This window comes from Ornithorhynchus anatinus, chromosome 3 (genome assembly GCF_004115215.2).
Source record: "Ornithorhynchus anatinus isolate Pmale09 chromosome 3, mOrnAna1.pri.v4, whole genome shotgun sequence".
Taxonomy (NCBI): Eukaryota; Metazoa; Chordata; class Mammalia; order Monotremata; family Ornithorhynchidae; genus Ornithorhynchus; species Ornithorhynchus anatinus.
The window spans coordinates 15,290,368-15,305,939 of NC_041730.1; the positions used below are offsets into that span (position 1 = coordinate 15,290,368).

General features: G+C 56.5%; 2 protein-coding genes across 2 annotated transcripts in view; one reads left to right on the forward strand and one right to left on the reverse strand.

Annotated features, from left to right (window-relative positions):
- The window catches only part of MACROD1 (mono-ADP ribosylhydrolase 1), a gene marked incomplete at its 5' end in the record, with an annotated part of 291,267 nt that extends 289,443 nt beyond the window's left edge, over positions 1 to 1,824 (forward strand). The window contains 3 exons of the mRNA XM_029059976.2: positions 529 to 602; positions 893 to 974; positions 1,655 to 1,824. Of these exons, the coding sequence (XP_028915809.1) occupies positions 529 to 602; positions 893 to 974; positions 1,655 to 1,683 (185 nt within the window). The remainder of the gene's footprint in view (positions 1 to 528; positions 603 to 892; positions 975 to 1,654) is intronic.
- An 846-nt stretch (positions 1,825 to 2,670) lies between these two features.
- On the reverse strand, positions 2,671 to 14,580 carry OTUB1 (OTU deubiquitinase, ubiquitin aldehyde binding 1). Its single transcript, XM_029061350.2, has 7 exons — positions 14,477 to 14,580; positions 10,500 to 10,561; positions 9,430 to 9,528; positions 6,926 to 7,044; positions 6,286 to 6,370; positions 5,983 to 6,177; positions 2,671 to 4,785 (listed from the first exon to the last, which is right to left on the reverse strand). The coding sequence occupies exons 1-7, from the start codon at positions 14,532 to 14,534 to the stop codon at positions 4,588 to 4,590; spliced, it is 816 nt and encodes a 271-aa protein (XP_028917183.1). The 5' UTR covers positions 14,535 to 14,580; the 3' UTR covers positions 2,671 to 4,587.
- Positions 14,581 to 15,572: the final 992 nt, after the last annotated feature.

Genomic DNA, 15,572 nt, shown 5'->3' on the forward strand with positions numbered 1-15,572 from the left:
GTCAATCATATTTATTGGTGCTCACTGTGTGCAAGGCACGGTACTAAGCACTTGGGAGAGTACAGTATAACAGAGTTATATACAGAATTATGGAAAGCAGCATGGCGCAGTGGATAGAGCATGGGCCTGGGGGTCAGAAGGTCATGATTTCTAATCACAGCTCCGCCAATTGCCTGCTGTGTGACCCCTGGGCCAGTCACTTCACTTCTCTAGGCCTCAGTTCCCTCACCTGTAAAATGGGGATTGGGACTCTGAGCCCCATGTGGGAGAGACTACATCTAACCTGATTTGCTTGTACCCACCCAGCGCTTAGTACAGTGTCTGACACATAGTAATCGCTTAACAAATGTCATTATAATAGTAAAAGAGGGTTGGTAGACATGTTCCCTGCCCACAAGCTCAACAAGCTTACAGCCTAGATTGTGTGGCATCTCCCCCAGTACTTGGAATAGAGTAAGCGCATAATGACTGGCAGAGCTAGAGGATGGGGGGGTGGTGTGGATGAAGCCGTGTCACCCCCTCCTTCAGGTTACCCCAACGAGGCGGCCGCAAAGGTGGTGCTCACCGCCCTTCGGGAGTGGCTGGAGGAGCACAAGGACAAGGTGCAGTTGGGGGCTGGGGGTTCTTGTGGGTGCAGGGGGGTGTCTGTGGGACAGACAGGAGGGGATTTGTGCTCCCAGGCCCCCCGGGTGTCTGTGTCGGGGGTGGGCAGACCATTCAGAGCCAGGAGCTTCCTCGTCCCAGTCGGTACAGCGCCCGTCCCCAGCCATTTCCTAGGGCACGGGGCCGCTGGCCTGGATGGACGGACGGGGCTCTGCCTCCCCCACGGGCTCTGGGATCCTCATTTTGGGGGTGCTGGGGCCCCCCAGCTGAGAGGCTCCCCTGGCCCCAGGTGGAGCGGCTGGTGCTGTGTGTGTTCCTGGAGAAGGATGAGGAGATCTACCGCCAGCAGCTGCCCCACTTCTTCCCGGCAGGTACCCGGCCCTTCCCCGTCTTCCAGGGGGCAGACCCCGGGACTCCTCCTTCCCCCAGCCCTCTCCAGTGCCCAGCCCCACTGTCCCCTCCCTTGGGAGGGCCAGCCAACCCCCCCCCCCCGGACTGGGCCTTCCAGTCTCCATGCCAGTCGGGTCGCCCCACGCGCCCCCAGCCCCAGATGACCCCTCACCCTCGCAGCAGAGGTCGGGGCTGCCCGGGCCCTACTTGGAGGCAGAAGGAAGGGCAGAGCAGGGCAGGGCTAAAGGGGAGCCAGGGGGTCGAGGGCAGTTGTCCCGGACAGCAGCCCTCACTCTCCTCTGCCTTCCAGCCTGATGCAGGCCCTCAGCTTAGGACCGGTAAGAGGCTCTGGCCACCCTCCCCACCCACCCCGTGTGCAGTGAACATGACTCCCCCCCCCCGTCCCCTTCACCAGCTAACACTGACCCCACAACACGCCAATGTCCCAAGACGAGGAGGCCCTGGAAGTGGCTGAGGCCAGTGGGATTTGTTCCTTAAGCCCCACCTCGTCCTCTAGCCGCCGATCCCTGCAGGGTGGTGGGAGGGTGCCCTCCTGTGCATGCAAACAGGGCCAGGCCGGGTGGGGGGCTGGGGTAGGGGGCCGTTTGCGTGGCCTCTGCTAAATGAGAGGCCCCCTGGGGGGCCTGGCCTCTCTCCTCAGACTCGCCAAGGCTGCAATCCCAGCTCTGAAGCCACGCACGACGACATACAGAGCAGTCAGAGCCAGCATGGAGGTTCAAACCGCCCCTTCGAATGTGGGGGGGGGCCCCGCCTTTCCTGACTTAAATGTAAGCATGTGGCCTTCCCAATTAAAAAATTCAGCTTGCTGACCCTCCTCACCTCCTCTCCAGACAGGGGTGTGGGCTGTTTACCGTGGGCAGGAGGGCAGGGGTAGGGAGGCGGCCAGGCCGGGTCTGTCGAGCTGGGACCCGCTCTCAGTTTCCCTTCCCTTCAGGGCCAGTGGGGAAGAAGGGCTACATTAGGTGGGAGCTGGAGGGGAGGCCTCATGGCAACCATATAAGGCGATTATTCTCCCACCACCCCGCCAGGCCCTAGGCAAGCCTGAGGATTAGTGGAGAGAGATTAGCAGGATGAAGAATTTAATCCACAGCAGCCTGGGGAGAAGCTGAGTGGGCTCATCAGCCTCAGAAACCATCCCAAACTCAAACCCAGCTGCAGGACTAAACCCTGTTCCCCTCCCTCTGGGCTGAGGCATAGGAGAGGAAAGGAGTGACAAAGAAAACAAAAAAAGGCACACAATCCACGGGCTGGGAGGGAAGGGTTCCATGCAGCGATACAGGTGGGGGGGGGGGGGGTTTTGGCTTGGCCCAGTGGAAAGCATACGGGATGAAGGCAGGGGACTCCACTTCTGTCACATGACTGACCTGGGGCGAAACGGGAGTGATGATCCGCTTCTCCCCGGAACTCCTAAAATCACGCGTCCCGAGCAGCCCCGGAGACCAGTCCGATCATGTCTCTACCCCAGCGCTCAGCACAGCGCTGTGGCACACAGAAAGCATTCAGTGACGGGACTACGACAGAACAGCTCCACAGCGCGGCCCCGGTAGCGCCGGGTCGGACTCCAGCCAAGGAGTAACGACAAGTGCAAGGCCCACGAGAGGAGGCAAGAGCGAGCGGGACGGCTGGCTGAGGGAGAAGAGCAGGGGCTCAGGGCAATTTGCCATTTGTAACGACGTTTATTGAATGCCCACCTTGTGCTAGGCGCAGCCAGTCGCACACCACACAGAGCCATGCACCCTGCCCTCCAGGAGCTTACAGTCCTAAGGAGTCAAGTTGGACAAACCGCTGATTTTCTTTCTGGGGAGGGATTCCGGTCTCTGCTTTGACTTCCTGATGGGAGGAAGGGAGGTTGGGGTGGTTGAGTTTGGGAAGGTGAGAGTTCACTTCCCCCCTTTCCTCATGCTGGGGGGTCTTGAAGAATCCAGAAAGGGGGGGGAAGGAAGGGTAGAGTGGTGGCGGGAAGAGGAGAAAGAAAAGAGAGGACGGGGACCCTTGGCCAGACACCAAAGGCAAAGCAGGAATTGGGTGCAGAGGGAGGGGGCTGGGAGAAAGCTTAGTGGGAATTTGGAGGAAAGGAGACTAAAGTAAAGGTCTCAAAACTGAGGGGGAGGGGAGGAGGGGGAAATGGGTAACAGAAGGGTGGGCTCTCCCCCACACATTATCTTCCTGCTCCCAGTGGGTGCTGCGCAGAGAGGGTGGGCTCCCCCCCCCCGGCCCCGTGGGACCCCCTTCTCCAGCCTCCGATCCAGGAGGCCGTTTAGGCTTCCGGACAGAGATGGGGGGCAACGGAGAGAAGGGAACTGGAGGCCCCAGTTCGGCCCGAGTCCGGAGTCCAAAGCGGGAGCCTTTGCATCAGATGAGGGGGAGGAGGTTGTTTCTACAGGGCCCCGCCTCCCCTCCACGTGGGCCAAGGGCGGGGGGTTGGGATGGGGAGGCGGGCATTCCCGGAGGTAAAGGGGAAGGGGCTGTGAGATGGGGGGGGGGGGACCTGGTCCCTGCAGGGCACCAGGCAGAGCCCAGCTGGAGGGGCAGTGCCCTCTGCTGGGCACCGACCTAGCAGCAACCACCAGCAAGAAGCCAGCCGCGGCCCCGCGCAGGGGGACGGTGGGCCAGGACACGGGACCCCCGTGCAACGGAAAGGGCCCGGCAGACGGGCCCACGGCGGGAGCCGGACCCGGGAGGACGGAGCCCTCCCCCGAGTCGTGCCGGGAGACGTTCGGGGAGGCGATTGGAGCATCCGCCCCGTGGTGAGGAGAAGGGGGGGAGGAGGCGGCTCTCTGGGAGGCAGGGGGCTCCGTCACCCCCCTCACCATCGGGGCGGCCTGGCGGCCGCCAGAATAAAAGAAAAGCCAGCACGTCGGGGCCGACGGGCCCCCACGATGGGGTCCGGCCTCCGGCCCCGAGGCAGCACCGATTGGGGCAGGGGAACCGAGGCCAAGCCGCGCGCTCCGACCGAGCGTAGACCAGCGCCCGAAAGGGGCACTGGGCTGAACCGGCCGACTGAAGAGGGGAGAGGGGAACGGGGCAAGGATGGGGTAGGCACAGTGGGGCACTGCAGTGGCAGAGGCGCACGCCCTCACCCGACAGCTCCGCCAGAAGCCCGGGGCAGCGGCCGGCCGGGAAGGCCGAACCCGGACCTGATGGGGACGGGCCGCGACCCTTGCCCTCACGGACGGAAACGGCCGAGCCCGGCTCAAGGTCCTATTTGGTCACTGAGAGTCTGAAAGAGGGAGGACCAAGAGGCAGGTGAGGGTGGGACGGAGAGGCCCGGCCCCACCAAGCCAGCTGGGGGAGGCCCCAAGGAGCCCAGCGGCGAGACACTCCCCCACGCACACACTCACAACCCCCACCCCCACACACACACACTCACACACAGCCTCACCGCCAGCATCCCCTTTAATAAAACACGCAGGGTCATGTGGGATAGGATTGGGGGGGGGGAGCCGAGAAAGGGAAAAAAGTGAAATATTACCATTTACAACCACAAAAAAAACCTCTGTACATGTCTAACGCCTGTGAGCACGGGAGGGGAGGGGAGGCGGGCGGGGAGGGAGAGAAGGGGCGGCGCGACACCTATTTGTAGAGGATGTCGTAGTGTCCGGGTCTGTACAGTAGATAGACCTTGGGCTCCGAGCCCTCGGGGAAGACGTGAGGATTGGTGGTGCCGCCCTCGCCCCGGTCCATGTACTCCACCAGGATGGAGACGTTGAGGGCCTGGGCCAGCGCGATAATGTGGATATGGTCGCTCTCCTTGCACATGGGCTCCACTTCCTGGCCGGAGAGAGACAGAGAGAGAGCAGGAGAGGGACTGTAAGCTTATGGACAGGGAACATGTCTGCCAACTCTGTTGTACCGTCCTCTCCCAAAGTGTTTAGGACAGTGCTCTGCACATAGGAAATGGGCAAACAGCATGGCCAAGGGGCAAGAGCACGGGTTTAGGAGTCAGAGGATGAGGGTTCTAATCCCACTCTGCCACTTGTTTACTGTGTGACCTAGGCAAATCACCTCACTTCTCTCAGTCTCAGTTATCTCATCTGTAACTTGGAGATTAAGACTGGGAGCACCATGTGGGACAGGGTCTGTGTCCAATCTGATTACCTTGTACCTACCCCAGCACTTAGAACAGTGCTTGGTACCTAATAAGTGTGTCATAAATACCATAATTATTATTAAATACTGATGATGAACATGGTGAGGGGGAGGAGAGTCACTTGGCCAAGAGGGATGGGGCTGGGTGGGGCGGTGGGAGCCTCTCTGCACTCCAGCTATATCAGCACCTGTGGTCCCAATAATATAATAATAATAATGGTACTTGTTAAGCGCTTACCATGTGCCAAGCACTGTTCTAAGTACTAGGGTAGATTCAAGTGAGGTGGGACACAGTCCCTGACCCACTTAGGGCTCACAGTCTTAATCCCCATTTTACAAATGAGGGAACTGAGGCCCAGAGAAGTGGAGTGACTCGCCCAAAGTTACACAGCAGACGTGTAATAATAATGTTGGTATTTGTTAAGCGCTTACTATGTGCAGACCACTGTTCTAAGCGCTGGAGTAGACACAGGGGAATCAGGTTGTCCCATGTGGGGCTCACAGTCTAAATCCCCATTTTACAGATGAGGTAGCTGAGGCACAGAGAAGTTAAGTGACTTGCCCACAGTCACACAGCTGACAAGTGGCAGAGCCAGCATTCGAACCCATGACCTATGACTCCAAAGCCCGTTCTCTTTCCACTGAGCCACGCTGCAGCGGACCATAGTGTCTCCTAGGAAGAAGAAGTGTGTATCTGATACCCACCCACACCCACCCATACCCCCACCACCGCCCAGCAACCAAGGAAAGAAAGACGAGACTGAGAAGGGCACATCTGGCCAGAGGGTCTGGCCAAGGTCCAGGGAAGGACCCAGAGGGGGCCCGAACCACTTGGCCAAGAGCAAGGGAAGAAACCGGGGACAGGGGAGGAGGTGGCACCTGCTGGCAGAATTCCTTGATGGTCCGCCCGCCTTCGATGAAGTGCTCGAAGAACTTGCTCTCCCGCTGCAGGTAGCCGGAGGTGAGGAGCCGCAGGTAGACCACCAGATAGTCCGAGGTGCTCTGGTCATTGAAGGAGGCCAGCAGCTCGCTCACCGAGGTCTGCTTCTCCACCTGCTCGATCAGGTCCATGAACTGCCCGACGGAGGGACAAGGGTCAGATGGACAATCCGGCGGTGGGGGGACGGACGGACAGTGGGAGGTGGGGTGGAGGAGGAAGGGAAAGAGAAGGGGCTGGCTCACCGTGTTGTGGAAGTCTTCAATTGTGAACTCGGTGAAGCCCTGGGACACCAGGTCCTCTTTGCTCTTGGCAGAGATGGCTTTAAACCTGAAAGGCGGGGTGGAGGGGGGTGGGCAATTGATTCAGCAGGGGAAGAGAAGGCAGGGGTTCAGGGGCACAGATCCCTCAGGGCAGCGTGGCTTAGTGAATAGAGCACGGGTCTGGGAGTCAGAGGGACCTGGGTTCTAAGCCTGGCTCTGCCACTTGTCTGCTGCATAACCTGGAGCAAGTCACGTTGCTTCTCTGGGCCTCAGTTTCCTCAGTTGTAAAATGGGGATTAAGGCTGAGGGGCCCATGTGGGACAGGGACTGGGTCCAAGCTGATTAGCTTGTCTCTTCCCCAGCGTTTAGTACAGAAGCAGATACAGAGTAAGTGCTTTTGGGATTATATATATTTTACACAGTATATTAAAAAAAGTAGCCAATGGCAAGTCTTAGCTCTGAGAGCTGGGTTCAGTTTTGGTTACTTTAGGCTCCAGTCCGCTGGGGCTGCAGCCTGCAGGCTGAGGAGTCCAGAGAATTTGGGGAGTCAGGACGTGCTTAGGGCAGAAAGAGGGAAGGAGGAGTCATCCTCTTCTCCCATCCCCCACCTGGCCCAACTCACCTCTGCAACTCCTTGCTGTCCTCCAGGAGGGCTTCCAGGTGGGAGAAGCCAAAGGCTCGGTAGAAACAGTTGCCATCGGGTCTGGTCTTCCGGATGAATGAGTATTTTTTGTGCAGATCCTGCAGGGGACCAAGGAGTCTCCCTCAGAACCCGATCCTGCTCACACTCCAACTCCCAGTCACCTCAGCTTCTCTCTGAGAGCCTGTGGTCACACACTTCCCGCATGACCCCCAACACACTGGGAGGTGTCCCCAGGGGGATCCCGGATTGAGGAGGAGGCAGGATTTCGGGGGGGTGGAGAGGGTGCGAGGGGAGTTTTCCCACCTGCATCATCACCACTGATCTGGCCACGGGACCTGAGCCCTTTGCCTTCTAGGACACTGATGTAAGATTCTGGTTTTGTGGATTGCTAGAGAATGCTTTAACACCCCAGAGAGTTGGGGAAGACCCAGAGTCCCTACTCCGCATATGATAGGAATGGGACAGATGAGCCAAATCAGCCCTCACCCCTTCTCTCTCCAACAATGCTAAGACCCTAGCAGCATCAAATGAACAGGCTGCATTGAGAAGCAGCGTGGCGCAGTGGAAAGAGCACGGGCTTTGGAGTCAGGGCTCATGAGTTCGAATCCCAGCTCTGCCACTTGTCAGCTGTGTGACTGTGGGCGAGTCACTTAACTTCTCTGTGCCTCAGTTCCCTCATCTGTAAAATGGGGATAAAGACTGTGAGCCCCACGTGGGACAACCTGATTCCCCTGTGTCTCCCCCAGTGCTTAGAACAGTGCTCTGCACATAGTAAGCGCTTAACAAATACCAACATTCGGCTTGCCATGACATCACATCCCAAAAGACCTCCCTGCAGCTCAGCCAGGTCGGGCTGGGACAAGTCAGTTTGGACCAGGCCAGGTGGGGTCGGGCTGCCAGACCTGCAGCGGTGGCCTGAGTTGGTGCTGCCAGCTTGGCAAGCTGGGTTGGGATCCTCATCCTAGAAAGGGATGGGGATGTCTGGAGTCAGAGGGCAGATCGGAAGGATTTTTTTTGGTCCGCAAAATAATTAGCTAGTGGAGTCCCACAAGCTCCTTGAAGGCAGGGATCAGGTCGACTAAATCTACTGTACTCTTCTGAGTGCTTAGTTCAGTATGCTGCACACAGTAAGCGCTCAGTAAACATCTCCAGTGATTGCCTATCCTCCTCTGTATCAAATAAAAACTCCTCACCATTGGCTTTAAAGCTCTCCATCACCTTGCCCCCTCCTACCTCACCTCGCTTCTCTCCTTCTACAACTCAGCCCGCATAATTCGCTCCTCTGGTGCTAACCTTCTCACTGGGCCTCCATCTCGCCTGTCTCACCACTGACTCGTGGCCCACATCCTGCCTCTGGCCCGGAACGCCCTCCCTCCTCATATCTGACAGACAGTGACTCTCTCGCCACTTCAAAGCCTTATTGAAGGCCCATCTCCTCCAAGAGTCCTTCCCAGACTAAGTCCCACTTTTCCTCATCTCCCACTCTCTTTTCTGTCACTCTAACTTGCTCCCTTTGCTCTCCATCCCGGCTCCAGCCCCACAGCACTTAATTTTAATTTTATTTGTATTTATGTCTGTCTCCCCTCCTCTAGACTCTGAGTTCACTGAAGGCAGGGATTGTCACTGTTTATTGTTGTACTATTCTTTCATTCATTCAATCGTATTTATTGAGTGCTTACTATGTGCAGAGCACTGTACTAAGCGCTCAGAATGTACAATTCAGCAACAGATAGACAATCCCTGCCCAACAACGGGCTCACAGTCTAAATGGGGGAGACAGCCAGCAAAACAGAACAAGTAGTCAGGCATCAATACCATCAAAATAGATATAGAATCATAGACATACACACATCATTAATAAAAAGAGAAATACATAATATATGCAAATATACACAAGTGCTGTGGGGAGGGGAAGGGGGTAGAGCGGAGGGAGAAGGGGGAGGGGAAAAGGGGCAGAGGGAAAGGGAGGGCTCAGTCTGGGAAAGCGTCCTGGAGGAGGTGAATAGGGCTTTGAAGAGGGGAAGAGAGTTAGTTTGGCAGATGTGAGGAGGGAGGGCATTCCGGATCAGAGGTAGGGCGTGGGCCAGGGGTCGACTTTCCCAAGTCCTGCACAGAGTAAGTGCTTAATAAATATGACTGAATGAATGGATAAGCACCCTGACCAAACTAACCCTCCATATATTCCTCCACAAAAGCAAAAATCTGACTTCTCTTCCTGACTCAGTGTCAAGTGCAAGCTATGGGAAATACCCTTTCCCTACAACACCCCCCACTTTCTTCATCTCCCCCGATACAGAGGTCCAGGCCTCCAGGGCTGGCTATTTCTACCCTCTGCCTGGAAGGGGCAGCCACCTGTTTTTACTCCTCCCCAGGGATGCAGGGACCGGGGGGTGGGGGTGGGAGTGGAGGTGGAGGGGACAGGGGCAGGGCCTGGGTAGTTGGCAGAGAGCGACAGCTCCCTCATTAACCCAGAGGACACCAACCTTGATCTTCTGTTGATAAATGTTGTCATCTTCGGCGTACTCCTTGTACAGAACCGAGAGCTCCAAACGCTCTGAGACCAGTGGATTCTGGACAGCGATCTGGAGAAAGAGGATGGAGAGGAGTTGTGGGGGGGAGGGCGGGAAGCCACGGGGGAGGCCGGGGAGAAGAACAACCTCTCCAGGAACAGCCTTTGGAAATTTCACAAATCCCCCATCTGGTTTCTTTTCTGTGTGGTGTTTTTTTGTTGTTTTTTTTAAATGCTATTTGTTAAGTGCTTATTATGTGCCAGGCACTGTACTTGCTGGGGAAGACACAAGATATTCAGATTGGACAGAGTCAGTGCCCAACAAGGGGCTCACAGTCTTAATCCCCATTTTACTGAGGAGGTAACTGAGGCATAGACAAATTAAATGACTTGCCCAAAGTCACGCGGCAGACACAAGCGGCAGAGCCGGGATTAGAAACCAGGTCTTCCTGACTCCCAGGCCGGGCGCTCTTTCCACTAGGCCATACTGCTTCTTCTTTCCGAAGCCAACTCGCTGTAGCCCGGGAGTAATTTTGACCATGGTACCCATCCCGTAACAGCCCACGGCAGGGGAAGGGTCTGGGAGCACGCCATAACCTGAAGGCCCAAGGTAGGCACAACAAGCAGACAGAACAGCTGGCGGCAACTCTGGTGCCCCTGGGTGGGTCTTTGCCCACAGCATGATTTAGGTGAAAGAGCCCAACCCTCGGACTGCCTCTTGGCCATCAGCAAGTTCACTTGTCTTCTCCGAACCTCAGCCACCTCATCTGTAAAATGGGGATTCAATACCTATACTCCTCCCACCGAGGTCTCTGAGTCCCATGTGGGATGGGGCCCGTGTCCAATCTATCCCGGGGCTTAGTACAGTGCTTGGCACTACTAAAACGCTTCCCAAATGCCACAGTTATTATGAGTAAATGAAAGATGACTTCCAAAACGGAGAGAACAAGAAATCCCAGCGGTACCACCTTCCCCTGGCCACGACTGTGCCCGTGCCCACCCTTCACCCCGAAACACACCCTGCTCCCTCCCCATCCCGCTCACCTCTTGCTGAATGCGATCCTGCTGAGCCATGATGGCCTCATCGTAGGCCAGGCAGTTAACTCCTGAAGAGAAAGGAAACAAAGCACGATGTTGCCAGAGTTCCTGGCGCACCTCGGCTCCCGGCATTGTCCCTCTCTGCCCAACCCAGGCTGGGATGCCCCTCGGGATGGAGTTTTCCCTTCCCACGTGGCCTGCTCAATCTCCCCTCACTCTCGCCCCTTCTAGGGAAGGAGGGAGAGTTTATGCACCGAGAAGCAGTGTGGCCTAGTGAATACAGCCTGGGCCTGGGAGTCAGAAGGACCTGGTTTCTTATCCCGGCTCCGCCACTCGTTTGTTGTGTGTGACCTTGGGCAAGTCAGGTAACCTCTCTGTGCTTCTGTTTCCACGTTTGTAAAATGGGGATTAAGACTCTGAGCCCTATGTGGTAAATTGGACTGTGTCTAACCTGATTAGTTTGTATCTACCTCAGCCCTTAGAACAGTGCCTAGCGCGAAGCAAGCACTTAACGGACACCAGAAGACAAAAAATTAATAGAGGATCGTTGTCAATTTAGTAGTAATAACAGCACTTCCTGAGCAGCCACTGGGTGCAATGCACTGCACTAAGTGCTGGGGAAATAGAGAACAGAGATGTGATACTTTCCCAGTCCACAAGGAGCTTACCCTCTAACAGGGATGGGGGCTGGATGGGGAAATGAAAGATGTAAAAATACAAAAATACAATATAAAAATACAAATGTACAAATAGAGTCTTCAAATGAATGCACAACTGAGAAAACATCTACACCTAAATGCTGACCTCAGCCGAGAGTTGGCCGATAACGTCATCAGTGGTACTTACTGAGCACTTACTGAGTACAGAGCACTATACTAGGCACTTGGTGAGTAGGTTTTACAACCTACAGGTACTGGGAACTCTAATCAGCATAGCTCAGTGGAAAGAGCACAGACTTGGGAGTCAACAGTAATGGGTTCGAATCCCAGTTCTGCCACTTGGCGGCTGTGTGACTATGAGCAAGTCACTTCACTTCTCTGTGCCTCAGTTACCTCATCTGAAAAATGGGGATTAAGACTGTGAGCCTCACGAGGGACAAGCTGAATCTGAGTTGTTTGTTCTAGATTTTCACCAGTGCTTGGCCCATAGCACGTATTTAACAGATATCATTCACTGAATCGTATTTATTGGGTGCTTACTGTGTATAGAGCACTTACTGAGCACTTAGGAACCTTCCATTACTAGCGGCACCCTGGCCGGTAGGAACTTCTGCTCCAACGTCTCTGGGACGAGTAAAAAGCCAGAGAGGCTTTCCTCCTCTGAGACTTGGAAAAAGTCAGGCAGGGCAGAGCCGCAGAACCCTGGTGCGGCTGGGCTCAAAGGGTAAGGTCGAGGCCCCGGGCTGAGGGTTCGAGGGGTTGGGGGTGGACGGGCCGGGAAACAGAGTGACCACCTCTGCTGGGGGCAGGGAGAGGATAAATGGGCTTGAGGCGGGGGGAAGAGCGGAATCTGGGGAAGGGGGAAGACCCAGATCTGACTTGGTATGTGAGGGGAGAAGCTGAGCCTCCATGTGGGGGTGGCAGGAGGCGACTAGACTTGGCTTGGAGTGGGGGGAGAGAAGACCCAGGGTTAGGAAAACAGTGTGGCTCAGTGAAAAGAGCCCGGACTTGGGAGTCAGAGGTCACAGGTTCTAATCCCTGCTCCGCCGCTTATCAGCTGTGACCTTGGGCAAGTCACTTCACTTCTCTGGGCCTCAGTTCCCTCATCCGGAAAATGGGGATGAAGACCGTGAGCCCTACGGGGGACAACCTCATTACCTTGCATCTACCCCTGCACTTAGAACAGTGCTTGGCATAAAGTAAGTGCTTAATAAATACCAACATTATTATTTTGGTATTTGTTAAGAGAAGCAGTGTGGCTCAGTGGAAAGAGCGCGGGCTGGGGAGTCAGAGGTCATGGGTTCAAATCCCGGCTCTGCCGTTTGTCAGCTGTGTGACTTTGGGCAAGTTACTTAACTTCTCTGGGCCTCAGTCACCTCGTCTGTAAAATAGGCATTAAGACCGTGAGCCCCACGTGGGACAACCTGATCACCTTGTATCCTCCCCAGCGCTTAGAACAGTTCTTTGCCCATAGTAAGCACTTAAATGCCATCATTATTATAATTTAGGAAGAAGTCTGGGTCTGGTTTGCAGGGAGGGCATGTGGGGGGAGGAGGAAAAGAGCCCAGGTCTGACATGGCTTTTGGGTGGTTGGGGGAGAGTTAAGCTTGGGGTGGGAGGGGCGGAAGGGAGAGGTTTTATTTATATTTATATTGATGCCTGATTACTTGTTTTGATGTCTGCCTTCCCTCTTCTAGACTGTAAACCCGGTGTTGGCAAGGATTGTCGGAGAAGGAGCGTGGCTTAGTGGAAAGAGCCCAACCTTGGGAGTCAAAGGTTGTGGGTTCTACTCCTGCTCTGCCACTTAATAATAATGATGGTATTTATGCGCTATGTGCTGAGCACTGTTCTAAGCGCTGGGGGGGGGGGGGATACAAGCTGATCAGGTTGTCCCACATGGGGCTCATAATCTTCACCCCCATTTTAGAGATGAGGTCACTGAGGCCCAGAAGATAAGTGACTTGCCCAAGGTCACACAGCTGACAAGCGGCGGAGGCGGGATTAGAACCCACGACCTCTGACTCCCAAGCCCGGGCTCTTGCCACTGAGCCACACCGTGTGACTATGGGCGGGTCACTTCACTTCTCTGGGCCTCAGTGACCTCATCTGGAAAATGGGGGTGAAGACTGGGAGCCCCAAGGGGGACCACCCGATGACCTTCTATCTACCCCGGTGTTTAGACCGACACATTAACAAATCCCATCATCGTCATCGTTGTCTCTGTTGTTGAACTGTACTTTCAAAGTGCTTTGTGTTCTGCACACAGTAGGCGCTCCATAAATTGAATGAATTGGGGGGGTAAGGGACTGCGACTGAGGAGGGGGCCGGGCAAGGGAAAGGCCGAGGAGACCGATGGCCAAGGAGCAGCAACATGGCCGCTGACATGAGAACTTGGCGTGGCCATCCTGGCGGAGGTGGCGTGCGGGGCCTGACGGTCCAATCGTTCATTCAGTCGTACTTATTGAGCGCCCACCATGCGCAGGGCACTGCGTTAAGCGCTTGGGAGGCCCAATTCGGCCACGGAGGGGGGGAGGCCTGAGGCGCGAGGCCTGAGAGGCCTGAGGCGCGAGGCCTGAGAGGCCTGAGGCGCGAGGCCTGAGAGGCCTGAGGCGCGAGGCCTGAGAGGCCTGAGGCGCGAGGCCTGAGAGGCCTGAGGCGCGAGGCCTGAGGCGCGAGGCCTGAGGCGCGAGGCCTGAGGCGCGAGGCCTGAGGCGCGAGGCCTGAGGCGCGAGGCCTGAGGCGCGAGGCCTGAGGCGCGAGGCCTGAGGCGCGCGGCCTGAGGCGCGAGGCCTGAGGCGCGAGGCCTGAGGCGCGAGGCCTGAGGCGCGAGGCCTGAGGCGCGAGGCCTGAGGCGCGAGGCCTGAGGCGCGAGGCCTGAGGCGCGAGGCCTGAGGCGCGAAGGCGGGGGCCCCGCCCCTCAACTCCACCCGGCCGCACTGCGGGGTGGGGGGAGGAAGGGGGACGACGGGGGCGCGCGCGCCTCTGCGCGTGGGCGCGCGCGCCTCCTTACGTAGGTGCGCGCGAGGCGCGGCCCCCAGCCCCGAGGCCTTCTCCTCAGGGCCCTCTTTCCCGCCCTCTCCCTTCGTCCGCTTTTCCCCCACGCAATCGGGGTGCGGGGGTCGTGGAGGGGGGTGTCTCGGGCGGCCTCCTCCTCCTCCTCCTCCCCCGGGGCGGGGACGAGCGATGTCTAGTGCGTACGTCCCGCCCCCAACCCCCACGCCTCGAGGGCGACGCCCTCGCCCCCTCTTCCAGGCCGCGTCGCCGGCGCGATGGCGGGCGGCGGCTCCTCGGCCCCCGCCGAGTCCCGTTCCCCGAGGCCGGTACCTTCGGAGTCGCCTCCGAGCGGCTCCGGCTTCTGCTGCTGAGGCTCCTCCGCCGCCATCTTTAAACAGCGCCGCAGGTCCGACTGCTTCCGGGTTATGAGCCCGCCTCCTCCCGGAAGTGCACGGCCTCCTCCGCGCCTTAGCAACGCCCCTAGCAACGCCCCCCCCCCCCATCTTCAAGCTGGCGAGGCTTCACCCTGATGATGACTTTCTGCCTACCCCAGCGCTTAGAGCAGTGCTTGGCACATAGTAAGCGCTTAACAAGTACCAACATTATTATCAGAAAAGGAGGTTTTAGGGGGAAGGGTAGGCAGGGGGCTGCTCAGCTGGAAACCAGGGCAGCAGGTGGGTGACGATGCCATCAGAAGAAGAGGGTCTAAACAGAAAACTGGCTCTGGTGAGGCCAACTACACTCAAATGAAGGAGGAAGACAATCTAAACACCCACGCCAGCCCCTTTATGGAAAGAGAAAGCCACCCTAAGCACTTAGGTACTTCCCCTCCACCCCCACAATACTTGAAGGTCATGGGTTCTAATCACAGCTCTGCCACTTGCCTGCCTTAATAATAATATGGCTATTTGTTAAGGGCTTACTATGTGCCAAACACTGTTCTAAGCCTTGGGGTAGATACAAGGTCATCAGGTTGTCCCACATGGGGCTGATTCCCATCTACCCCAGCACTTAGAACAGTGCTTTGCATAATCACTTAACAAATACGAACATTATTATTATTATTATACAGAGTAATCAGGTTGTCCCACATAGGGCTCAGTCTTCCCCCCATTTTGCAGATGAGGTAATTGAGGCACAGAGAAGTGAAGTGACTTGACCAAGGTCACAAAGCTGACATGTGGCAGAGCCGGAATTCGAGCCCATGACCTCTGACTCCCAAGCCCGTTCTTTCCACTAAGCCACGCTGCTTCTCCAAGACAAGTCACTTTACTTATCTGTGTCTCGATCACTTCATCTGTAAAATGGGGATTAAGACTGAGTATGCAGGACAGGGGCTGCATCCAACCCAATTTGCTAGTATCCACCCCTGTGCTTTATACAGTGCCTGGCACATAGTAAGCACTTAGTACCATAATTATTATTC